Raw genomic sequence first — 26201 nt, forward strand, 5'->3', positions numbered from 1 at the left:
AAATGTCAGTGGACCTTGAAGATGTAATAGGACAAATTGACAAATTAAAGAGTAATATTCCAGTGCTGAAAGAACTGAAAAATTAAATTGAGCACCTGCTATTGGTAATTTGTAAACTATCATTAAAATTCTATATGGTACTGAAGACTGGAGGGGTGACAGTGTAAAGGCAATTTTAAAAAAGGGATCCAGGCGTGATCCAAGAAACTACAGAACAGTGAGTCTGATTTCTGTGCCAGGCAAAATGGTAGAAACTATCAAAAAGAACAAAATTACTGAACAGATAGGCATTGTTTAATGGGACAAAGTCAATATGGATTTAGCTAAGGGAATTGTTGTGTTCCATTGGAGCAGCAATGGTCTCACCTGGGGATGAGGTTTCCCTCAGTCCTCGTCATCAGGATGCAATCAGATAGGACCTCCCCTAGACGGCAATGGTGGGGACTCAGAAAGGTTTGGTTCCTGCTTCAAGGATATTCAACCAGCCTGATGTGTCCTCTCAGATGGTGGAAGTTCTTCACTGGGTGTTCTGTATTACCATAGCCCCCGGGCCAATGTCAATGGTTGCTGGCTCGAGTATCAGTGCTGAGAGAGGTCAGCTTTTAGATGAGATTCCACAGCTGTTGGTAAGCCAGCAGCCAAATGGGCATCCCAATGGCAGATGAAATTTAATGTGGATAAGTGCAAGGTGATGCATATAGGGAAACATAACCCATGCTATAGTTACACAATGTTAGGTTCCATATTAGGAGCTACCACCCAAGAAAGAGATCTAGGTGTCATAGTGGATAACACATTGAAATCATCAGTTTAGTGTGCTGCGGCAGTCAAAAAAGCTAACAGAATGTTGGGAAATATTAGAAAGGGAATGGTGAATAAAACGGAAAATGTCATAATGTCTCTGTATCGCTCCATGGTGAGACTGCACCTTGAATACTGTGTATAATTCTGGTCACCACATCTCAAAAAAGATATAGTTGCAATGGAGAAGGTACAGAGAAGAGTGACCAAAATGACAACGGGGATGGAACAAGTCCCCTATGAGGAAAGACTAAAGAGATTAGGACTTTTCAGCTTGGAGGAGACGGTTGAGGGGGGATATGATAGTGGTGTTTAAAATCATGAGAGGTCTAGAACGGGTAAATGTGAATTGGTTATTTACTCTTTCGGATAATAGAAGGACTAGGGGGCACTCCTTGAAGTTAGCATGTGGCACATTTAAAACTAATCGGAGAAAGTTCTTTTTTACTCAACGAACAATTAAACTCTGGAATTTGTTGCCAGAGGATGTGGTTAGTGCAGTTAGTGTAGCTGTGTTTAAAAAAGGATTGGATAAGTTCTTGGAGGAAAAGTCTATTACCTGCTATTAATTAAGTTGACTTAGAAAATAGCCACTGCTATTACTAGCAACAGTAACATGGAATAGACTTAGTTTTTGGGTACTTGCCAGATTTGTATGGCCTGAATTGGCCACTCTTGGAAACAGGATGCTGGGCTTAATGGACCCTTGGTCTGACCCAGTATGGCATGTTCTTATGTTTATACAATATGGGAATTAATGTCCAAGTTTGGCCAAGTTTTGGTTGCCTCTTCATTCAAGCTTGACTCTTATTTCAAAATTTGAGCCCCAAGTTTCCAGGCATGATTCTCTTCTGACTGAACATGAAAATAAAATTGCTGCTCCTAAACAAGAGATTGAGACAATTCATGGTGTGAAGTCCACAATGATCCAGGACTGAGATGCTGTGTCTCACAGAATTGAAACTTTGGAAAATGCCTCAAGACATCTTAACCTTCAGTGTTGAATTTTCCAAAACTTATGGGGAATCACCCCTAATGACTTTTAAAAAAATATTTACTGAACTGTTTGAACCTTTCGCAAGAGACTATTCCTTCTATTAATTAGGTTGTATTTCTCATCTTTGTCTGTCATTACTAATGCTCAAAAGGTTGCTATTTCTTCTTCTATGCTTAATTTAACTCAGTTGCTAGAAACTACTGAGGTTGAAATTATTGAGCGTTGTACCTTGATTGTACCTTTTTTTTTACAGAGTCAGACTTGAGTAAAGTAATATCAGCTTATTTTAGAAATTCTGCTGTCTTATTTCATGGCCACACATTGAAAATTTATCTTGATTTGTTTAGAACAACAAATCGCAGGAAAGACATTTCTTGCCTTGCGGCAAGATACCTTGGCCCTAGGCGCAACGTTTTTGTTGCACTATCCAACTAAATGTTTTGTTAAACATGTTAATACTTCTTATGTTTTTTTCTCCCTGGATCAGCTTAAAACCTTTATAGATGCTAGAAGAGTTATTACCTCGTCTCCTGTATCCATTTTGAAACAACAGTCCTGATATTTATATTTAGAGCTTAATATGCATGGATTTCAGGCTTTTCTTGTTTATTGATTTTCCCTTTTCAACTCTTCTTTTCTTGTTTCTCCCCTTTTTCTTTTTCTTAAAAGAATGGAACTGCAGTTAATATGAAGTATTTTTTGTATATTTTCTTTGCAAATCTGTTAGTATTTAATTACAAATCTTGATGCTTTATTTAATATGAGATATTATATAAAAATTGTTACTGTACCGGGCCATGCCCTGGTCCCTCCACTCACCTCGGGGCCGGCCCGGCCTGCTGTTCCTCCATTCTGGCTCGCAGGGCCCGTCGGGGCCTCTCCCATGGCGCTCCTTCCTCGAGGGAGATGCCGCCGATCCGTCACAGCTGGCCCCACCCCCTAGGTGCGCACGCACGCCGGAGCTCCTGATTTAAAGAGGCCAGCACGGGAACAGGCAGGATGGCCCTAGATGACGTCAGATGCTGCAGGGGTATTTAAACCCTGCAGCTAGGCCTGGGTCCTTGCCTTGCAACAAGGTTCACTCTCTTGGAGAGCTACTAGTTGCTACCGTCGCCTTCTGGCTATCGACCCCGGCTTCTGACTACTGGCTTCTGACCTCGTCTTGGACTATTGGCTTCTGTCTTCGGTTTCTGACTACTGGCTTCTGACCTCGGCTTGTACTACTGGCTTCTGATTCCGGCTTCTGACTTCTGGCTTCTGTCTTTGGCTTCTGACTACTGCCTCTGACCTCGGCTCGTCCACGGCTTCTGATTCCAGCTTGGGCCCACTGGTTCCTGTCTCCAGTTCTCGTCCAGGAGGCCCCTCCTAAGTCCAAGCGGCTTGGGTCCTCATGAGCTCCTCTCGGGGGGACCGCATGCTTCCAGTGGTGAAATACCAGCTGGCCTCCTGGCTTCGGCCCTTCTCTTCTCAATCTTCAGGAACTTCTCTTCAGACACCGGCCTTCAGACCACACGTAAGTCCAAGCGGCTCGGGTCCTCACGGGCTCCTCCTGGGGGACCCCGGGCTTCCAGTGGTGAAGATCCCTCCGGTCTCCTGCTCTGTGCCGCCTCCCGGCTTCAACATCCACAGTGGGCCTCCCCATGGCGAGTCTTCATCTGTCTCAGCCAGCTCAAGGTTCCACGAATCCAGAAAAAATAAAGTACAAAAAAAAAAGATAGAAAACAGAGAGTAAGGCTAAATGGTAAATTTTTCTCACTGGAGAAAGGTGAATAATGGGCTGTCCCTGGGATCTGTTCTGGGACCACCACTTTTTAATATGCTAATAAATGACCTGAAAATGGGAATAATGAGTGAGGTGATCAAATTTGCCAATGATTCAAAATTATTCAAGGTTGTTAAATCACCGGAGGATTGTGAGAAATTGCAAGAGGATCTTGCAAAACTGTATAATCAAATGGAAAAATAAATTTAATGTGAACAAGTGCAAAGTGATTCATTTAGGGAAGAGTAAGCCAAACTATAGCTACACAATGCAAGGTTCCATATTAGGAATCACCATTCAGGAAAATGATCTAGGTGTCATTGTTGAAAATACATTGAAATCTTCAACTCAGTGTGCAGAAGCAGCCAAGGAAGCAAATAGAATGCTAGGAATTATTAGGAAAGTAATAGAGAATAAAACAGAGAATATAATAATAATAGCTCTGTATTGTTCCATGGTATGTCCTCATCTTGAGTATTGTGTGCAGTTCTGGTAACCACATCTCAAAAAAGATGTAACAGAATTAAAAAAGCAACAGAGAAGGGCAAACCAAAATGATAAAGGGGTGAATCAATTCCTTTATGAGGAAAGGCTAAAGAAGTTAGGACTCTTCAACTTGGAGAAGAGATGGCTGAGGGGAGATAGTGGAGTAGAACAAGTAAATATGAATTGGTTGTTTACTCTTTCAAAAAGTACAAAGACTGGAAGGACACACAATGAAGTTACTAAGTTGAATATGTAAAATTAATAAGTGAAAATGTGGTTTTTTTAATTCAATGCATAATTAGGCTCTGGAATTCATTGTGAGTGGATGTGGTGAAAACTGCTAGTGTTGCTACATTTAAAAATGGTTTGGACAAGTTCCTGGAGGAAAAGTCCATAAACCATTATTAAGATGTAGTTGCAGAAATCCACTGCTTATCCCTAGAATAAGCACCACAGAATCTTTCTACCCTTTAGGATCCTGCCAAGTACTTGTGATTTGTATTGGCTACTGTTGGAAACAGGATATTGGGCTTGATGACCATTTGATCTGACTTGCTGAGGTAAATCTTATGTTCTTATGTTCCACCTCCTGTTGCACAGAGTCCAGAAACTGCAACATCTGTGCTCTCATTCGTTCTTAATGATGGAATCCTTCCAATGTTTCCTGTAGAAGATTTACTATAAGGATTAGGGATGTGAATCGTTTTTTGACGATTTAAAATATCGTCCGATATATTTTAAATCGTCAAAAATCGTTAGGGCCACGATACAATACCAATTCCCCCGATTTATCGTCAAAAAATCGTAAATCGGGGAAAGGGGGAGGGCAGGAAAACCGGCACACTAAAACCCCCTAAAACCCACCCCCGACCCTTTAAATTAAATCCCCCACCCTCCCGAACCCCCCCCCCCCAAATGCCTTAAATTACCCTGGGGTCCAGCGGCGGTCCATAGCTAAATCGGGGGAAGGGGGAGGGCAGGAAAACCGGCACACTAAATCCCCCTAAAACCCACCCCCGACCCTTTAAATTAAATCAGGGGAAGGGGGAGGGCAGGAAAACCGGCACACTAAATCCCCCTAAAACCCACCCCCGACCCTTTAAATTAAATCCCCCCCCCAAATGCCTTAAAGTACCCTGGGGTCCAGCGGCGGTCCGAAACGGGCTCCTGCTGTTGAAGCGTGTTGTCTTCAGCCGGCGCCATTTTGCAAAATGGCCGCCGCAAAATGGCGGCGGCCATAGACCAACACGATTCGACCGCAGAAGGTCGCTTCCGGACCCCCGCTGGACTTTTGGCAAGTCTTGTGGGGGTCAGGAGGCCCCCCCAAGCTGGCCAAAAGTCTCTGGGGGTCCAGCGGGCGTCCGGGAGCGATCTCCTGCCGCGAATCGTTTTCCGTACGGAAAATGGCGCCAGCAGGAGATCGACTGCAGGAGGTCGTTCAGCGAGGGTTCCGGACCTCCGCTGAACGACCTCCTGCAGTCGATCTCCTGCCGGCGCCATTTTCCGTATGGCCGGCGTATGGCCGGCGCCATTATCCATACGGAAAACGATTCGCGGCAGGAGATCGCTCCCGGACGCCCGCTGGACCCCCAGAGACTTTTGGCCAGCTTGGGGGGGCCTCCTGACCCCCACAAGACTTGCCAAAAGTCCAGCGGGGGTCCGAAAGCGTATGGCCGGCGCCATTATCCGTACGGAAAACGATTCGCGGCAGGAGATCGCTCCCGGACGCCCGCTGGACCCCCAGAGACTTTTGGCCAGCTTGGGGGGGCCTCCTGACCCCCACAAGACTTGCCAAAAGTCCAGCGGGGGTCCGAAAGCGACCTCCTGTGGTCGAATCGTGTTGGTCTATGGCCGCCGCCATTTTGCGGTGGCCATTTTGCAAAATGGCGCCGGCTGAAGACAACACGCTTCAACAGCAGGAGCCCGTTTCGGACCGCCGCTGGACCCCAGGGTACTTTAAGGCATTTGGTGGGGGGTTCGGGAGGGGGGGGATTTAATTTAAAGGGTCGGGGGTGGGTTTTAGGGGGATTTAGTGTGCCGGTTTTCCTGCCCTCCCCCTTCCCCCGATTTAGCTATGGACCGCCGCTGGATCCCAGGGTAATTTAAGGCATTTGGGGGTGGGGGATTTAATTTAAAGGGTCGGGGGTGGGTTTTAGGCGGTTTTAGTGTGCCGGTTCACGATTTTAACGATTTTCACGATATTCTAAACACCCAAACGGCAACGATACGATTCCCTCCCCCTCCCAGCCGAAATCGATCGTTAAGACGATCGAGGACACGATTCACATCTCTAATAAGGATGACCCCACTCAGGGTAGTACTTCTGGAATTCAGGTCTTCCATGGAATCCTTGAAGACTTCATGATTTGTACCAGCTGCATCATGACTACCAATCATGATGCCCCATGGAGCATTACACAGCTATCTCTATTTCCTGAGACAAATCATAAAGGGATGCTTGCTGCTCCACTACCCTCTGCTGCATCATATTTATTTATTTATTTAACAGATTTTATATACCGACATTAAAATACACATCATGTCGGTTTACATTGTAACAGCAGGTAGAAAATACATAGAACGGGGAAGTGGGGGTGGATAAACCAGCAAAAACAAGAGTAGAGAGGGCTCTAACAGGGAGCCCGAGGCAATAGTTAAAAATAGTTAACAAAAAGGGGCGGGGTAAGAGGAGTTAATTACAAAGGGCTAGGGTGCAGGGAGGTATAAAATGGGTGACTATTTACAGGGGGGGAAGGAAGGGGGCAACTGTTTACGAGGGGGCAAGGAGAGGAAAGGTTGCTATTACGGGAAAGACTGGGTGAAAATCAGGGGAATTGCATTTTACGGAGAGGGGTGGGGAGGAATAGAAGGGTGGCTATTTACAGGGGGGAGGGTAATTATTTAAGGGGGGGGCAGGGGGGGCAGGCAGGGGGGAGATTGCTAATCCGGGAAGGCTTGGTGGAAAAGCCAGGTTTTTAGCATTTTGCAGAATTTATTTGGGCATGATTCCTGGCGTAGGTTTGATGGCAGGGCATTCCATTGGGTTGGGCCTGCAATTGATAGGGCGCGGTCCCTGGTTGACGTTAGTCGGGCCCTTTTAAGGGGTGGGACTTGTAGGGTAAATTTATGGTTTGTTCTGGTGGGGCAGGCGGATTGTGTGAAACAGAGGGGTTCACTGAGCCAAGTGGAATTATCATTGTGTATAGCTTTATGTATGATAGTGAGTAGGGATGTGAATCGTGTCCTCGATCGTCTTAACGATCGATTTCGGCTGGGAGGGGGAGGGAATCGTATTGTTGCCGTTTGGGGGGGTAAAATATCGTGAAAAATCGTGAAAAATCGTGAAAAATCAAAAAAAACGTAAAATCGCAAAACCGGCACATTAAAACCCCCTAAAACCCACCCCCGACCCTTTAAATTAAATCCCCCACCCTCCCGAACCCCCCCCCAAATTACTTAAATAACCTGCGGGTCCAGCGGCGGTCCGGAACGGCAGCGGTCCGGAACGGGCTCCTGCTACTGAATCTTGTTGTCTTCAGCCGGCGCCATTTTCCAAAATGGCGCCGAAAAATGGCGGCGGCCATAGACGAACACGATTGGACGGCAGGAGGTCCTTCCGGACCCCCGCTGGACTTTTGGCAAGTCTTGTGGGGGTCAGGAGGCCCCCCCCAAGCTGGCCAAAAGTTCCTGGAGGTCCAGCGGGGGTCAGGGAGCGATTTCCCGCCGCGAATCGTTTTCGTACGGAAAATGGCGCCGGCCATATGCGTATGGCCGGCGCCATTTTCCGTACGGAAAATGGCGCCGGCAGGAGATCGACTGCAGGAGGTCGTTCAGCGAGGCGCCGGAACCCTCGCTGAACGACCTCCTGCAGTCGATCTCCTGCCGGCGCCATTTTCCGTACGAAAACAATTCGCGGCGGGAAATCGCTCCCTAACCCCCGCTGGACCTCCAGGAACTTTTGGCCAGCTTGGGGGGGGCCTCCTGACCCCCACAAGACTTGCCAAAAGTCCAGCGGGGGTCCGAAAGGACCTCCTGCCGTCCAATCGTGTTCGTCTATGGCAGCCGCCATTTTTCGGCGCCATTTTGGAAAATGGCGCCGGCTGAAGACAACAAGATTCAGTAGCAGGAGCCCGTTCCGGACCGCTGCCGTTCCGGACCGCCGCTGGACCCGCAGGTTATTTAAGTCATTGGGGGGGGGGGTTCGGGAGGGTGGGGGATTTAATTTAAAGGGTCGGGGGTGGGTTTTAGGGGGTTTTAGTGTGCCGGCTCACGATTCTAACGATTTATAACGATAAATCGTTAGAATCTCTATTGTATTGTGTTCCATAACGGTTTAAGACGATATTAAAATTATCGGACGATAATTTTAATCGTCCTAAAACGATTCACATCCCTAATAGTGAGTGATTTGAAGAGTATGCGTGAAGGGATGGGAAGCCAATGCAGGTCTTTTAGGATAGGGGTTATATGGTCTGTTTTTTTTAGCGTTGCTGATTATCCTTGCAGTGGCATTTTGAAGGATCTGTAAGGGTTTAATGGTGGAGTAGGGGAGACCAAGGTACAGCGAGTTACAATAGTCTAACTTGGCTGACATAGTGGCTTGGATGACAGTTTTAAGGTCATGCGTATGGAATTCCAGCCGATACTACCATCTTGAATGAGATGCCTTTTAGGCATCCCTAATTCTTCCTGTTTTTCATGGACAAGCTGCCATGCCTTCATGCTTCTGTGGAAGTGCCCTGCTATTTTCCTGTATTTGTCTATCAGCTCCTGCAGGAATGCATTCCTGCAGTCCTTGGATCCCAGCCCCAGGGCATCCATCACTGCAAAGTGCAGTGAGTGTGCAAACCCCCATTGTCTATTGCTTTCATCATATTTAGGCTATTGTCTATGACAAATCTGCATTTAAACTCCTCATTCTCTGAACTAGCTTCTAACTCTCCAGCATTTCTCTTATGGCTGATAGAATCTTCAATGAGATCATTTTATGAATATATTGAAAAACACCAGTCCAAGTACAGATCCCTGAGGCACTCCACTATTTTACCCTTTTCCACTGTGAAAATTGATCATTTAATTCTATTCTCTGTTTCCTGTCTTTTAACCAGTTTGTTCCTATCCCATGACTTTTTAGCTTTCTTAGAAGCCTCTCATGAGGAGCTTTGTCAAACGGCTTCTGAAAACCAAATACACTATATCTACTGGTTTACCTTTATCCATGTGCTTATTAACCCCTTCAAAAAATGACAAAGAATTGTGAGGCATGATTTCCCTTGGGTTAATCCATGCTGACTGTTTTCCTTTAAACCATGTCTTTCTATGTGCTCTGTGATTTTGATCTTTAGAATAGTTTCCACTATTTTTCCCAGCACTGGTCTCACTGGTCTATAGTTTTCCAGATCATCCCTGAAGCCCTTTTTAAATAATGGGGTTACATTGGCCACCTTCCAGTCTTTAGGTACAATGGATGATTTTAATAATAGGTTACAAATTGTAACTAATAGGGATGTGAATCGTGTCCTCGATCGTCTTAACGATCGATTTCGGCTGGGAGGGGGAGGGAATCGTATTGTTGCCGTTTGGGGGGGTAAAATATCGTGAAAAATCGTTAAAAATCATTAAAAATCGAAAAATCAAAAAACCGGCACATTAAAACCCCCTAAAACCCACCCCCGACCCTTTAAATTAAATCCCCCACCCTCCCGAACCCCCCCCCCAAATAACTTAAATAACCTGCGGGTCCAGCGGCGGTCCGGAACGGGCTCCTGCTCCTGAATCTTGTCGTCTTCAGCCGGCGCCATTTTCCAAAATGGCGCCGAAAAATGGCGGCGGCCATAGACGAAAAAGATTGGACGGCAGGAGGTCCTTCCGGACCCCCGCTGGACTTTTGGCAAGTCTCGTGGGGGTCAGGAGGCCCCCCACAAGCTGGCCAAAAGTTCCTGGAGGTCCAGCGGGGGTCAGGGAGCGATTTCCCGCCGCGAATCGTTTTCGTACGGAAAATGGCGCCGGCAGGAGATCGACTGCAGGAGGTCGTTCAGCGAGGCGCCGGAACCCTCGCTGAACGACCTCCTGCAGTCGATCTCCTGCCGGCGCCATTTTCCGTACGAAAACGATTCGCGGCGGGAAATCGCTCCCTGACCCCCGCTGGACCTCCAGGAACTTTTGGCCAGCTTGTGGGGGGCCTCCTGACCCCCACGAGACTTGCCAAAAGTCCAGCGGGGGTCCGGAAGGACCTCCTGCCGTCCAATCTTTTTCATCTATGGCCGCCGCCATTTTTCGGCGCCATTTTGGAAAATGGCGCCGGCTGAAGACGACAAGATTCAGGAGCAGGAGCCCGTTCCGGACCGCTGCCGTTCCGGACCGCCGCTGGACCCGCAGGTTATTTAAGTTATTGGGGGGGGGGGGTTCGGGAGGGTGGGGGATTTAATTTAAAGGGTCGGGGGTGGGTTTTAGGGGGTTTTAGTGTGCCGGCTCACGATTCTAACGATTTATAACGATAAATCGTTAGAATCTGTATTGTATTGTGTTCCATAACGGTTTAAGACGATATTAAAATTATCGGACGATAATTTTAATCGTCCTAAAACGATTCACATCCCTAGTAACTAATAGATCTGAAATTTCATTGTTGAGTTCCTTCAGAGCCCTGGGGTACATACCATCTGTGCTTCTAAGATTGTATTTTAAACAATGTCCATGCCTGTTGTACACTTTTAACCTTTACAGCTGCACCTTTCAGTTTTTTTCTGTTTTCCTCTTTTTATCAGTTTTCCTTTTGAAAATTTAGTGTTAGAGCTGTAGATTTACATATTGTTCTCCTTCCCGTCATTATCTCAGATTTGATCATAATATAATCACTATTGCCAAGTGACCCCACCACCATTACCTATCTCCCCAAATCTTGCATTCCACTAAGAATTAGATCTAATATAGCTCCCTCTCTCACTGGTTCATGAAGCAATTGCTCCATGAAGTAGTCATTTATGCTGTCCAGGAGCTTTTTGTCTCTAGCATGTCCTAATATTACATTTACCCTGTCAATATTGGGTAATTGAAATCTCCCATTATTATTGTACTGCCAACTTGGTTAGCTTCTCTGATTTCTCTTAGCATTTCATCATCCATCTGATCATTTTGTCCAGGTGGACTGTAGTATACCCCTATCACTATACTCTTACCCAACACACAAGGGATATCTACCCATATTGATTCTACTGTGCATTTAGTCTCTTGTATGATCTTTATCCTGTTAGATGCTATGACCTCCTGGACATAAAGCGCTACATCCCAACCAAGTTGATGCTCCCTATCATTGCAATATAATTTGTACCCTGATATAGCAGTTTCCCATTGGTTATCCTCCTTTCACTAGGTCTCTGAGATGCCAGTTATGTCTGTCTCATTATTCACTGCTATACACTCTAACTCTTACCTCTTACTTCTTAGACTTCTGGCATTGGCATCAAGACAATTCAAAGTGTGTTTTTTGTTTGCATTGACAACCTGCTCTTCAGTTGATAGGGATAATTTGAAATCCTTTTCTAAGCTGATACTTTATTTATAGGCACATGGACTACGTTTGCTTTTATTGAAACCTCTCTGTTGGGATGCCCTAACTCTCCTGTTCCATTAAGTATCCTTTGAAGATACCTTCTTCCGAACCATGCACTGCTGAGTGACTGTCCACTTTCCCCCTTGTTCTAGTTTAAATGCTACTATATCTCCTTTTTAAAAGTTTATGCCTCTGGGGACCTGCACATGGAACAGGAAGCATTTTAGAGAGTGCCACCCTGGAGGTTCTAGATTTGAGCTACCTAAATCCTAAATTTGGCTTCCAGAACCTCCCTCCCACATTTTACTATGTCATCGGTGCTTACATATACCACTACTGCTGGCTTCTCCCCAGCATTGTCCTATCTAGGTGACACATGAGGTCCGCCACCTTCGCACTAGGCAAGCAAGTTACCAGGCAGACCTCATGTCTACCAGCCACCCAACTATCTACATTTCTAATAATCAAATCACCAACTATGAAGGCTGACTTAACCCTTCCTTCTAGGGTCTCTGATCATATCTCATATATAGTATTACTCAATGTGGGCAGAATTTTAAAAGCATTGCTTGCACTAATATGACCATATATGCAAGTATGCGGACCACATGTGAGCCACATGGATTTTAAAAGCTGCTATTTCCGCACATATATGAGCACGCATGAGCTAAAAAAAAGGGGGCAGAAAAGGTGCACAGCATGGTGTTCTAGGGCAGGGCCTATAGTTATGCACTTAAAGCTGTATTTTAAAACCAAAGGCCATAGTGCATGGCGGCTTGTTAGCCAAGAATATTTATTGTTGCTCCTGATGAGGTGCAAGAATGCAGAAATTGTGTTTTAGGCCTAACATGACAGTGTGAGGGGTTCTGGAAAACTGGGGGGAATTAAGAATCAGAAGGGTCTGGATAATGTTGAGATTGGGCAAACTGGTGGACTAATTGGAAAAACTGTGAATGTCTTTCACTTGAGCATGTTTTAAAATCCGCTTACCTACGCACGTTAAAACCAACAAAGTCCTAAGGAAGATACGCAAAGTACATTTGCTCGAGTAATGGCTTAAAATTAGGAGCATACTTACACGTGATAGGTGTCTTTTAAATAATATGCATGCAAGTGCGCACAAGATTTAAAATTCCAGAGTATGTCCGCTTGCGCATCCATAATCACATGTATGGGTACATGCATGCTCATTTTAAAATTAGCCTGTGTATGGGGAGTCATTGATTGTGTTCCCATCCCTGTTTACTACTAGAAGACATTTTGTGTCAGGAAGCCCCAGAGGTTGTCCTTGTTGTGAAGAATTTGGGAAGCAATGTTATTTATTAGACTAGTAGTACTGTTAAGTGACCACAGGATGGCCTTTGATGAAATAGCAGATGATGTTCTGATGTTTTATTTTTCCCTAGGTATGGTAACCCATCTGTATATTAAAGGGTATGGTGAAGTGTCCCCATAAGAGAAAGAAAAGATGATTGGTGGGGGAGTGACCTGAAAAGGTATACAGTCATGGGTCAAATTGGCAGGAATTGCCCTTAGTATAGAGTGGAGGAAGAGAGGGACCTTTAGGATATAAGGAGCCTGGCCAGTCTGCAGGCTGGTGGGCCTGGGGACCCCCCCCCCCCCTCCCAGTATGGTTTGGGGCTCTGTAAGGCCTCTTCCCCTTAAGGGAAAAGACCTACAGCTGAGAAGTAGGAGAAGAGATGATTCCTCTCCTGGAGGAAATGGCTGGGAGTTAGGAGAAGGGTTGGCTCAAGACTGAGCAGAACCACACAGATGATCAGAGCATGGAGGAAATCATGGAATGCCTGTATGCTGCTGGAGGGTTAGAGTCAGAAGAATCAAGTAGAAGGGCAAGTGTCCATGGAGGCATGAGAAAAGCTTGGTGATAAGAAGAGAGAGGTCCCTAGAAATGTCCCACAAAGGCATTTGCTGTTTAAAAAATAGAGAATGCTGAAGAGTGCAGGTTACCAGTCCATTTGAAAAGGGTGAGAGTATACATAGAAGATTGATACCTGAAGGGTGGAGAATTTAGAGTATTAATGTTCTAAGGAATGTAAGTCATAAATCTTACTAAGTAATGTTGGGAGACCTTTATGGGATTCCTGGAGGGAATATTGCCTTTTTAGTGTAGAGAAAGTATTCAAGGTCCTGGGATGCAATGTATCGTGTGGTTGTTGGACATTTAGCTTGATTGAGTATCCCATGAACTTTAATGTATTCAGTATGATTTATATGCCCATGTGAAGGAGTGAATACAAGAGGCCTACAGAATACCTTACAGGACTGGATCCAGCTATCTGGCCCAGTCCACCTTAAGTCACAGACAAGCTGGGAATTCTGGGCCCAGCATATTTCTCGAGAGAAGGATAAGTAAGAAGGTCCCAGTGGGAACAGGAGGCCCCCAGACGAGAGTAGAAAAAACAAGAATTATGCTAAAATAATTTCTGTAAACTTCTGCATTTCTGTTTCCAATGCTGCTGAAAAAAGCAGGCTTTTGTTTGTAAATAATAAAACTCTATAGAAGAATAGCCGGAATCTAGAGTGCTCTGTCCTCTGGCAGGCCAACCACTTCTTGCACAGTGTTACAGCCCTCCATATAATATTTATAAAGTTGAGATTTGGAATTTATCAGATGAAGAAAAGTTGAGTATTTGAAGATATCCAGGAGCACATTTCATTATTTCCTGATCTTAAGGACCAGCAAAAGGAATGCATCCTGGAGGGGCAGACTTCATGGAGGGGATAGAGGGGTTTATCTCTCTGTCACGGGATCAAGACTGAACAGGAAAAGCATTGCCCATGTCCACTCTGCTGCCTTTATTTAGGGCCCAGTTCAACAACTGCTTGACCCAATTTCTGAACCCACAAACTAATCAGAGGGTCTGACCTTTGCTATGCCTAGGTCAAATCCTCTCCAAATTGTATGCCCTTGTAGTAGGGGGTTACATCAAGAAAAGATCACAGCAGAATAGTCTCTTACTCATACAGCATTCCACTTGAACTATGTTAGTTCAAACTCATTCAAATGTTTCTCTGAGTAAACTGACTCAAGGAAGGTGTCAGGGCAAAAACCCCAATGAGGAAAACTGAGGTAAACCCTGGAGTTGAGGGCAGGAGCCCTGACCTCCAGATCAGTCAGGATCCTGAAGCATGCGGAGGCAGCAGAAAAGACTGCTTCTAATAGGCCCTCAAGACCACATCAATAGGAATTAGAGATTGGCTGGAACTCAGTCAAAAAGGACTGCAGAGAAATGGCAAGTTGCAGCAACCTGAAGTCTGATTCACTCTCTTGCTATTAGACTCTCTACACATAGGATTTTGACTGCCCAGTTTCTTTGCTTCAGACTTTTGGTTCTGGTCTTTCACTTCCATCCTGTAGTTCTGATTCTCCTGATGACTCATTTCCTAATTCTTGCTCCTGGCTTGCATTTCCAGCCCCTGTTCCAGCCATATTGCCTGCCTGCTGCTTCCAATTCCCAGCCTGCAGCCAAGCTGTGGATCCAATTCCACTCCAGCTCATTACCTGTAGGTTCCAGGCATTGGTTACTGTCTACCAAGTACAGCCTCCAACTCTTGGATTTTTCTTTGCATGCACCAGGTTCTGCCTGAATGCCCACAGCCAGCACTTGGCCTTGCTGCAAGTCCCATAAGACCCCCAAAGGGTGGTAACTTGACAGTTACCATGAAGGAAAGGAGGGAAAGGAGAGAGAAATGAGAGATAAGAGACTTCCAAGGAATAAATGCACAGGAAATGGGCCTCTTTGGAAGGAAAGGAGGCTGTGGAATGAGGAGATATGAGGTAGATGCAGGAGTAATCTAAGGAAATATTTCTTTACAAAAAGGGTGCTGGACACATGGAATAGGTTCCCTGTGGAGGTGATGGAAATGAGGACAGTATCAATTCAGGAGCGAATGTGACAAACACAGAGAATCTCTGAGAGATGGAAGGGACTATAAATAAATCTGAACAGAAGATGTGGATGGACAGACTGAATGGCCATATGGTCTTTATGTTGCACCCCTTGTTCCATTCCAGTGCTCTTTAGTTATGCAAAAAGGGAGAATCTACCCTCATGTAGTTGATTGAATCCCTGCAGGGGCAGATTACCACACTGGCTGGAGAAATTCAGGTTTTATGACAACAAATAACTCAGTAGCAGTCAAAAATCGCTGCTACACGCCATATCCTACCCAGACACTTCCGGCCCAGCCACCAACAGTATGCCTGACTAACCTGCACTACGAGTACACTTGAATGGTCAACCATCAAAGTGTTTCAAGGGTCACTTGGTGTTGTGTGTGTAGAGCATATAGGAATACATCACAAAGGTAGAATTTCTACTAAGGTTTGTTCATAGGTGAAGCATTAAACTGGGCTTTCCTGTTACTGGGTAATAACATTTCTCAGTTGGGGAAATGGAAGGCTTTATACCAATCTTTATCTCAGGCCTTTGCTGTCCCCTATGATGCTCATATTATGGAGTTGGCATTCCAGTGCTTGAAACAGGTCTCCAGATCTGTTGTTAGGTATTCATTCAGTTCTGCTGCTTAGCCACAAATATGATAGGGAATTAATCCATCCAGTGGTACCAGTTCCAGAGGAGACTGGAAGAGGACATCAAGGATGAGCTGGCCAGAATGGATCCCTGAGATTGGATGTTTATTGACCTCTGTATTATAATTGATGCTCTTAAGCAAGTATAAAAAAGAACTCAAGAAATAGGAAGGCCAATATTCAGAACAGACTTAGCTTGGATAAGTTGGACTTATCCAGCTAAGTGGCACTGCTGAATCTGTAGCTATGGTCAGTGAATGCCACTTAGCTGGATAAGTAACTTATCCAGCTAAGTATTTAGCCAGATAAGTCAGAGGCGGGGAATGGGTAGATTGGTCGACCCATACACCTGTCCTAAAGTTAGCTGGATAAAGGTAAAGAATATCCTAGCTAACTTAGCTGAATAAGTTTATCTGGCTAACTTGCAGAGTCGCACAGCAGCTAAATATGGACCTGAATGAGTCTATATAAGCCTGAACCCGATGTTGTAAGTTTGACTTGTTTGTGGACCCCTGGTTGCTGTATTGATGACTCCTCCCACAGGGGGGGGCCCCATGGGGAAAATACAGCAAAAGGCTGACTCTTCAGTAATGACCACAGAGAGAATAGAAGCTTTATTATACAGCAGTTGGCAAGACCCGAGAAGCATGCTGCAGTCCTCAGCCAGTGGAGTAGGTCTCTTATGATTAGTTCAGTCCAGGCACTGAGTTGTATCAAGTGCAGAGAAGGTCTCACCAGTAGCTGGAAGTGAAGGGTCCGGTAGTGGTCCGCGGAGTGGGGTAGACCAAGAACCCAGTCACAGATGACATAGTCAGCATTGATAGATCCACAGAGCAGGGTGCGCTGAGAGTCTATTCTGTGGTGAGATAAGGCAGAGAAACTGAAGAGAGAAGGTACTCATGAAGGCTGGTAGTTGCTGGAGATGGCCTCCGTAGAATGGAGGTAGAGATGATGCAAGGCCCAGATTGCTGAAGCCAAGATATCCTCTGTAGATGCAGGCTACCCAGGAGGAAGGCAGGTGAGTGCAAGGCCCCGGGGAGTGGGTACCTAGGATCCTGATGAGCTTGGAAACCTGGAGAGTAGATAGGAGTGAAGCAAGATCCCCGAGGAGAGGGTGCCTTGAGTGTCCTTGCTGGAACAATGAAACCCCGGAGGGTAGGTAGGAGCAAATAAGGCCCCCAAGGAGCGGAGCACAAGATGGCGCCGGCCGTCCATTGCTCCTACCATGTGACAGGGGCCGACCAATGGCACCGGTAGCCCCTGTGACATAGGAAGGGCAAAGGCTATCGGCGCCATTTTGAATACCGTCAGCCAATGGCGTGAGTGCAGCAGATGGCTCCCGAACCCCCCGCTGGACCACCAGGGAGTTTAGGTAAGTCTTGGGGGGAGGGGGTCAGGAGGGTGGGGGGTTTGTTTAAATTCACTCCTTTAGACAGTCGAATAATTTGGTGAAGATTCGTTGTATTCGTGGGGAATCGCGATACGTTTCGCTTCCCCACGAATACAATGAATATGGCCCTATACATTGTGGATTACCAATGCATTGCAAATGAATGCACTCCCCTACCATATATGTTGGGAAGGTCAGCACTTCCTGCTTGTGATTGGACAAAGGGGTTGATCTGATGTATTAAGATGCACCTTGTTTCTTTTTTTCTCTCTGTTTGCTGAATATGGCCCTATACATTGTGGATTACCAATGCATTGCAAATGAATGCACTCCCCTACCATATATGTTGGGAAGGTCAGCACTTCCTGCTTGTGATTGGACAAAGGGGTTGATCTGATGTATTAAGATGCACCTTGTTTCTTTTTTTCTCTCTGTTTGCTGAATATGGCCCTATACATTGTGGATTACCAATGCATTGCAAATGAATGCACTCCCCTACCATATATGTTGGGAAGGTCAGCTCCTAAAAGTGTAAAAGAAAGTGAAGGTTCTTAGGTATGTTTGTGTGTATTGCACAATTCTGCAAAATAAGAAAATGTTAAAAGGTGTTCCCCTCTTTATCTGTTTAGCACTTCCTGCTTGTGATTGGACAAAGAGGTTGATCTGATGTATTAAGATGCACCTTGTTTCTCTTTTTCTCTCTGTTTGCTGCCTTCAGGTTTCCCTTCTGATCTGCCCAGCATCTGTGCTGCAGCTTCTAAAGAGAGTAGGCATTCTTGTTTTGCATAGATGTTTTGTTTCTCAAATAAATACTACACTGTTTTTTGGAACTTATTATTAAGTGGCATGTACAATCTTTCTGCTCATAATGAGGCAATAATAATAGAGTAATACTGATAATGAATCAAAATAATAATAATAATAATGAAAGGTAATAATAATGTAATATTAAATTAGATAATAATGAATATAATTATCATAGTAATATTGATAAAAAGCAATAATGGAATAATACTTGATAATAAATTGATGATAGTAATAGAAAAAAATAAAAGAAATATAATAATGAAATAATGTAGTTCTCACACAGTGCTTAGTGTAGAAATATGAGGTAGTGATGTCAATCTTTAGTTTTGAGGTTGAATATATGTGTGCAAATCTACTACTCTTAATCTAAATGTGATGATATATAATCATCAAGATAAATCATGTGACTTATATTCCCAATTAATTACATGTGATTTATATTCCCAATTAATTACTTGATACCAGATAGAAATTTAAATGTGAGCTAAAAACATGGCTGTTCAAAAATGCATATAATCTTACTTAAAATCAACTGAGTGTAAGAGAACTACTGAATCAAGAAGGACGAAAGTTTTTAGTTTGAAGCATGAGGAATAAAATGTAATGAGAGAGCGAGGGAATTTCAATACCAAGAATAATGGAGCTCTTTGGACGGAAGCATGTAGGACAGACACAATGAAACATGACTTACAATGTACTGATTACTATAATGTATTAGCTGTTATATTATCTTCCTGTATCATTTGTTATAAGTTTTTATAGCAAGCGGTTTATTTGGTATTGGAGTATTTCATTCGATATGTGCTAATTTTGTTTGTCTTTAAAATTATGAATGTTAATTTTGTGAACCATTGTGATCCTGATATGGAACAATGGTATATAAAATGTCTAAATAAATAAAATAAATGATTCAATAGCAATATGTAAGTATGCTAAGCTAAGCTACAGTTCCAGAGACATTATTGTGTGACTTTCCCCATTTGATTCCAACTAGGGCCATTACTCTTCTGAAATGAAAGATGAGAATATCATGAGAATAACTGATATTGTGGCTAGGATAAGTAAGACATAAGTCAAAACATAGGGCCTCATTTTCCAATATCGCAGTGGTAACGCATGAGGGGGCGTGTCCCATGCAAATAAGGCATTTTTCGTGCAGCGGGGAAACATCGCATCACGCGATGTTTTCGCCATTTGCGGAAATGGATTCGCATATCACGAAAACATCGTGCACCACGATAAAACAACCAATGAATCTTTGCAGTATATGAAAGTGCCCAAACAGCCTATCTCCACTCTTAGGTGCTGCAAGCAACATGTTATATATGAGAGAGAGAGAGAGAGAGAGAGAGAGAGAGAGAGAGAGAGAGAGAGAGAGAGACTGACTGACTTGCTATAGTGCCTATGCCCTAGACAGGTATTTGTATCCCTATGGGAGGGCCACCTAGTAACTCGAGGTGGGGATTAGGTATGAGCGTAGGGGGTTGGGGGCCACTTGCACATTCAACATGAGACGTACGGAAAGAACAGTGGTCTCTAGTGAAGGTTTGCTGGCCGTCGGAGTGAGGAAACTCACTCCAAGAAGAGATTTGGGCAATGTTCTCTCCACCTAGCTTGATGGACACTCTACCTGGGCAACAACAAGCTAGGTGGAGAGAACGTTGCCCAAATCTCTTCTTGGAGTGAGTTTCCTTCCTCCGACGGCCAGCAAACCTTCACTAGAGACCACTGTTCTTTCCGTACGTCTCATGTTGAATGTGCAAGTGGCCCCCAACCCCCTACGCTCATACCTAATCCCCACCTCGAGTTACTAGGTGGCCCTCCCATAGGGATACAAATACCTGTCTAGGGCATAGGCACTATAGCAAGTCAGTCTCTCTCTCTCTCTCTCTCTCTCTCTCTCTCTCTCTCTCTCTCTCTCTCTCTCTCTCTCTCTCTCTCTCTCTCTCTCTCTCATTGTTGTGGACCACAATAACCCTTTACTGGCTTGTAGTGCACACCATAACACAATTGGAAGAGCTGTGGCACATGATTCCTGTTTTACATATACTCCACCCCCTGAATATTAAATTACAAATTTGCATTCGCAAATCGCGGTAACTGCTGTTAGCGTGATTTGTGAATTTATCTCCCGCGATAACACCTTGGAAAATGACCCCCATAGTCTGTTTGCAAAATATCTTCATCTCTGGAATCATAATTGTAGTTTGCAATTTCTGCTGTGTCTTGGTCCACAGACAGCTCAACAGTGTGAGAGTCTTTATAGTCTAGAGGATATACCAGGTTTTCATCAAAGTCGATTTCATGTCCCTGAAACATATTCAGGATCTCTACCTCTGTGCCCATTAAGGGAACCTTACTGGTAACATCATGTTTGTTAGAAATAGCAATTTCCATTAGTGGGGTGCTAACTAACCAAACATTATTTACAACAACAATCTTGGTTTCAGAGAATTCATCATACTTTATCATGGTAATCTTACATTTCTTTCTCACATTGTCAAAGGAGACAGACTACACAGACCTTCAGTAGTATCCTTTAGGAAAGGCTTACCGGTACACAACCAATGTATGTCCTTTATTTGTTGGTACAGGTCTAAATTGGGAACTAGATATTGCTGCGAGCTGTCGCCTTGGTATGCCAAAAGGCAGGAGTATCTACATGTAAATATAAATTGTCTGTCCAATTCCCTATGCTAATTACTTGTTTCAATTGGTAAACATTCTCAGGTAAAATGAAAGGCAAATTTAAAACATACGAAGCCTCCATATTCTCAATGTCCACATACAGGGGTATAGCATTATCCATATGATAAGCAATCTGGATCTGGATCCTCAGTGTTACCTTTGTTCTGCAAAGGAAATCGGTGTGAGGGAATAGTGTACTGGAACCTGCAGCAAATGAGATGACTCTTTCCCAGGGTAGGATATAGGGATGTGAATCGTTTTAGGACGATTAAAATTATCGTCCGATAATTTTAATATCGTCTTAAACCGTTATGGAACACAATACAATAGAGATTCTAACAATTTATCATTATAAATCGTTAGAATCGTGAGCCGGCACACTAAAACCCCCTAAAACCCACCCCCGACCCTTTAAATTAAATCCCCCACCCTCCCGAACCCCCCCCAAATGAGTTAAATAACCTGCGGGTCCAGCGGCGGTCCGGAACGGCAGCGGTCCGGAACGGGCTCCTGCTCCTGAATCTTGTTGTCTTCAGCCGGCGCCATTTTCCAAAATGGCGCCGAAAAATGGCGGCGGCCATAGACGAACACGATTGGACGGCAGGAGGTCCTTCCGGACCCCCGCTGGACTTTTGGCAAGTCTCGTGGGGGTCAGGAGGCCCCCCACAAGCTGGCCAAAAGTTCCTGGAGGTCCAGCGGGGGTCAGGGAGCGATTTCCCGCCGCGAATCGTTTTCGTACGGAAAATGGCGCCGGCAGGAGATCGACTGCAGGAGGTCATTCAGCGAGGCGCCGGAACCCTCGCTGAACGACCTCCTGCAGTCGATCTCCTGCCGGCGCCATTTTCCGTACGAAAACGATTCGCGGCGGGAAATCGCTCCCTGACCCCCGCTGGACCTCCAGGAACTTTTGGCCAGCTTGTGGGGGGCCTCCTGACCCCCACGAGACTTGCCAAAAGTCCAGCGGGGGTCCGGAAGGACCTCCTGCCGTCCAATCGTGTTCGTCTATGGCCGCCGCCATTTTTCGGCGCCATTTTGGAAAATGGCGCCGGCTGAAGACAACAAGATTCAGGAGCAGGAGCCCGTTCCGGACCGCTGCCGTTCCGGACCGCCGCTGGACCCGCAGGTTATTTAACTCATTTGGGGGGGGTTCGGGAGGGTGGGGGATTTAATTTAAAGGGTTGGGGGTGGGTTTTAGGGGGTTTTAATGTGCCGGTTTTGCGATTTTTAGATTTTTAGATTTTTCACGATTTTTCACGATTTTTCACGATATTTTACCCCCCCCAAACAGCAACAATACGATTCCCTCCCCCTCCCAGCCGAAATCGATCGTTAAGACGATCGAGGACACGATTCACATCCCTAGTAGGATATACTTTCTGGGCATTAATTAGATTGAAGGTTAGCACCAGTCTGATGCATGATTATAGCCTTCACTTCTACTGTGGGGAGGTCCTTCCTTTGCCAGAGTCTATCTGATGTGGTACCTTCCTTGGCAAGTTGATCTGCAAGGTCGTTGCTGACCTTGTCAATGCCCTTTACCTTGCAGTGACTTTTTACCTTTTTCCAGTAGACTGTCATTTCTTTTGCTTGCACTAGCTAATCTAAGGCAAGAATCAATTCTCTATGTTTGACAGGTTTTTTTTTCAAGTTCGGCATTTAATTCGCTTTTTAGTTTAGCAGGCTAGTGTGTCATGAAATTATATCTGATATAGTCAGAATCTGTGCAGATTATGATGGTCTGCAAATTGTGCTCTGCGGCAGTTTGCACAGCTATCAGTACTTCTGCTAACTCTGAGAACTGATTTGATTTGGATCCTAGGGCAAGACAATACTCATACAATTCCCTGCTACCTTCCGGATAAGCAAGTTAAGGGGCTATACCTAGAATTCCCTTCAACTTGTCCGTTGTTGCTTGCTACTCAGATTCCTATTGTTCATCCTTCCACAGGAGTTTTAGCAGAGACTGATTTCTGCCTACTGAATAATGAACTGACGGGAGTAATTGTATAGTCCCAGGAATGAATGTAGCTCTTTCATAGTGGTATATTTTAAATTTTCTACAAGACTTCTATTCTTTTCTTTTGGGGACTTAGTCCCTCAGCTGCGACTTTATATCCTAAGTAATTGAGTGACTTCCTACACCACTGACTTTAGAGAATGACAGTATAGCTCCAGCTGAACTAAAACTTGATCAATATCTCTCAGGTGCTCTTGAAAATTAGCATTCAATTAGGATATTGTCCATGTACATAAGATGTCCCTAACATCCACACCAGGTAATGCCTTATGTAGGGCATTTTTTATATCTGCTGGAGAATTTAGATACCCAAAGGGGGTTCTACTCCAGGTATTTTGCTTCTTTCCGAAGGAGAAGTCAAATTTATGCTGATCTTTAGAGTCGACAGGAACAATCTAGAACCCTAGATTAAATTGAGGCTGGTAAAATACTTGGCTTCCTGAATTTTGGTCAAATTCTGATCCAGGAGGGTCATGGGCAATCTGGACAAGAGTACAATTTTTGTTCAGTTTGTGCAATGTGTAGCCAGTCTCAATGTGCATTGTGCCATTCTTTTTCAAGATAAGCCATATGGGGCTGTTAAATGTATTATTACACTGTCTGATAATTCCTCCTAGAGTGTTTACAATTTCTTGCAGTAACTTGTATGAAGCTAGTAATATCTTGTACTGGCTTACAAAAACCAGCTTGCTCTTTTGCTCTATGGGCACTTGAATGACATGTATGTCAGTCAGGCCACAATCATAAGCCTCAATAGCAAAGTTACTTTTAGTTGGATGGGGATCATGTAATGGGGTCCCTGAAGTTTCAATTTCCCTAAGAAATACCTATGCTTCCTGACAGAGTAGGACCGCAGGCCCCTCATGAGGGGTCTCCTTCAGGGTAAGACCCTCAGCATCAGACATCCAAGGAGCCCCTTTTGGGAAAGGATGTTTCACAGCAGCCCCATTCCTACCTAAAAAGGCCTTATGCATTAATAACACAAACTCTGTTGAAAAGGCCTCCTCAGAATGCAAACCCATGCCCGGTGAATCAGGGTCCCCCCTCCCCCCTGCAATTTCTCAGACACTATCAGAAGCCTCCAATACAGGGTTAAAAAGGAGGAATAGTAGCTCCCCTTTGATCTCCTATACTGCAGGAGCAGGAGTCAAAATAGAAGTGGTTCCCACATTGCAGAGGTCCCCAGCACTGATGGTCTCTGCACCTCATGGATGATGTTTCTTCGCTGCTGCCTTCCTTACATCAGCTGAAGATTCACAGGCCCCTGAATCGCCCTTGCTGCCACCCAGATAGGCCCCACACAACCCCAAGGCAATCACTTTAACCCTGCAGTCCCATCAAGCAGTGCAACATTTCCCACATCCAGTGGGAGCTACCATGCCTACTGCTGTGTGCCAGAAATAGCATCAAGCGTTGTGAACACCAGCGAGCCTTTTTCTCTCCTACCATGGCAGCAAAAACAGTCAATAATCCTCCAGCTGTCCACACTGCAGAATCCTGCCACAAGGCCTGCCTTCCCAAGAGCTAAGACCTGCTGTCCCTTAAGCCATTTTTTTGTAAATCATTTCTAAAGGAGTGGTATCCCATAGATAAAAAAAATAGCAACCCCAAATAAAGAACAGCCAGTATTTTTCTGCAAGAGTGGTGTCCTCCAAAGAAAAGGAGCCAGAGGGTGAGATGAGTGGAGGGAGTGAGAGAGCCAGACCAGACCACTGGCTATCTGTTATGACCAGGAGGGATCGTGAACCCTTGGACCGACGGGGAAGTTGATACAACCTTAGGAGATGGCTCCTCAGGTTCCCCAGTCAGATGGCGAGGCGGAACAGAAGTTGGAACTGGTTGGATCTTTGCCGCAGGCGACTTGGATGGACCTTTGAGAGGTCGAAGAGGCGTGGAGTCGGTGCAAGGGCCACCTGAATCTTCGCCACTGGAAGCCCGTGGTCCCCCCGGGAGGAGCCCGTAGGGACCCGGGCCGCTGGGACTTAGGTGGGCCCTTGAAGGAGAATGGTCCAAGAGAAGTCCAAGGGCATTTCATGAAGTTAGCATGGGGCACATTTAAAACTAATCAGAGAAAGTTCTTTTTCACTCAATGCACAATTAAACTCTGGAATTTGTTGCCAGAGGATGAGGTTAGTGCAGTTAGTATAGCTGTGTTTAAAAAAGGATTGGATAAGTTCTTGGAGGAGAAGTCCATTACCTGCTATTAAGTTCACTTAGAAAATAGCCACTGCCATTAGCAATGGTAACATGGAATAGACTTAGTTTTTGGGTACTTGCCAGGTTCTTATGGCCTGGATTGGCCACTTTTGGAAACAGGATGCTGGGCTTGATGGACCCTTGGTCTGACCCAGTATGGCATTTTCTTATGTTCTTATGTTTTTGCTTAGTTTATTTTCATTTTTTTCTTCTTCCACTCCCGGGACCCCTGCTGGACCACTAGGTACTTTAAAAAAGTTGGGGGGGGGGGGGGGGGGGTTGGGAGGGTGGGGGGTTAAAAAGATTTAAATTTTAAGGGTTTGGGGGTTATTTTTAAGTGCCCTTTCTTCCCACCCCCCCAAACGATAAGAGAACCCCACGAAACATTTTGTGGGGTTTTCCTATTGGGTTCGGGGGCCCCCTGAATTCTGATACGTTTGAAAATATCTTCCGATATTTTCAATCATCAGAAAAACGATTCACATCCCTACTCTTGGCCTTTAGTAACCTTTTAGTTCTATTTCACTTCCACCCCCACTATTAATGTAACCTTTTGGTTCTATATCCCTTCCACCCCCGCCATTTATGTAGAGAGCAGTGTTGGAACTGCTTCTAAGTGAAGTATCTAGCTTAATTGGTTAGGGGTAGTAACCACCGCAATAAGCAAGCTACGCCCACACTTATTTGTTTACCCAGCCTGTGCAATTCAGTCCTTGTTGGTTGTTATCTGAATATAAATCCACTTTTCTTCTTTTCTCCCTTCCATTGAAGCAGAGAGCTTCTCTGGATATGTATTGAAAGTGAAGTATCAGGCTTAATTTGTTACTATTTTAGTTTGATAAGGAATAATTCACAGATACCAATTTAATAATAATTTTTAATAAGCAGGTTGGTAAAATTTGATTTGATATGTCCTTTTTAATGCTTCTTTAATATACACTTAGAATATA

General features: G+C 44.8%; 1 protein-coding gene across 6 annotated transcripts in view; it reads left to right on the forward strand.

The window, feature by feature from the left end:
- SLC8A1 (solute carrier family 8 member A1) overlaps positions 1 to 26201 on the forward strand; it is a 1139344-nt gene that overhangs the window by 172613 nt on the left and 940530 nt on the right. For 4 of the 6 annotated variants that reach the window (XM_029594340.1, XM_029594344.1, XM_029594341.1 and 1 more), the window contains exon 2: positions 18262 to 18309. The exons of the other annotated variants lie outside the window; for them this stretch is intronic. In XM_029594340.1, coding sequence (XP_029450200.1) covers positions 18262 to 18309 — 48 coding nt within the window. The remainder of the gene's footprint in view (positions 1 to 18261; positions 18310 to 26201) is intronic. 6 annotated transcript variants of the gene reach the window in all.

This window comes from Rhinatrema bivittatum, chromosome 3, assembly GCF_901001135.1.
Source record: "Rhinatrema bivittatum chromosome 3, aRhiBiv1.1, whole genome shotgun sequence".
Taxonomy (NCBI): Eukaryota; Metazoa; Chordata; class Amphibia; order Gymnophiona; family Rhinatrematidae; genus Rhinatrema; species Rhinatrema bivittatum.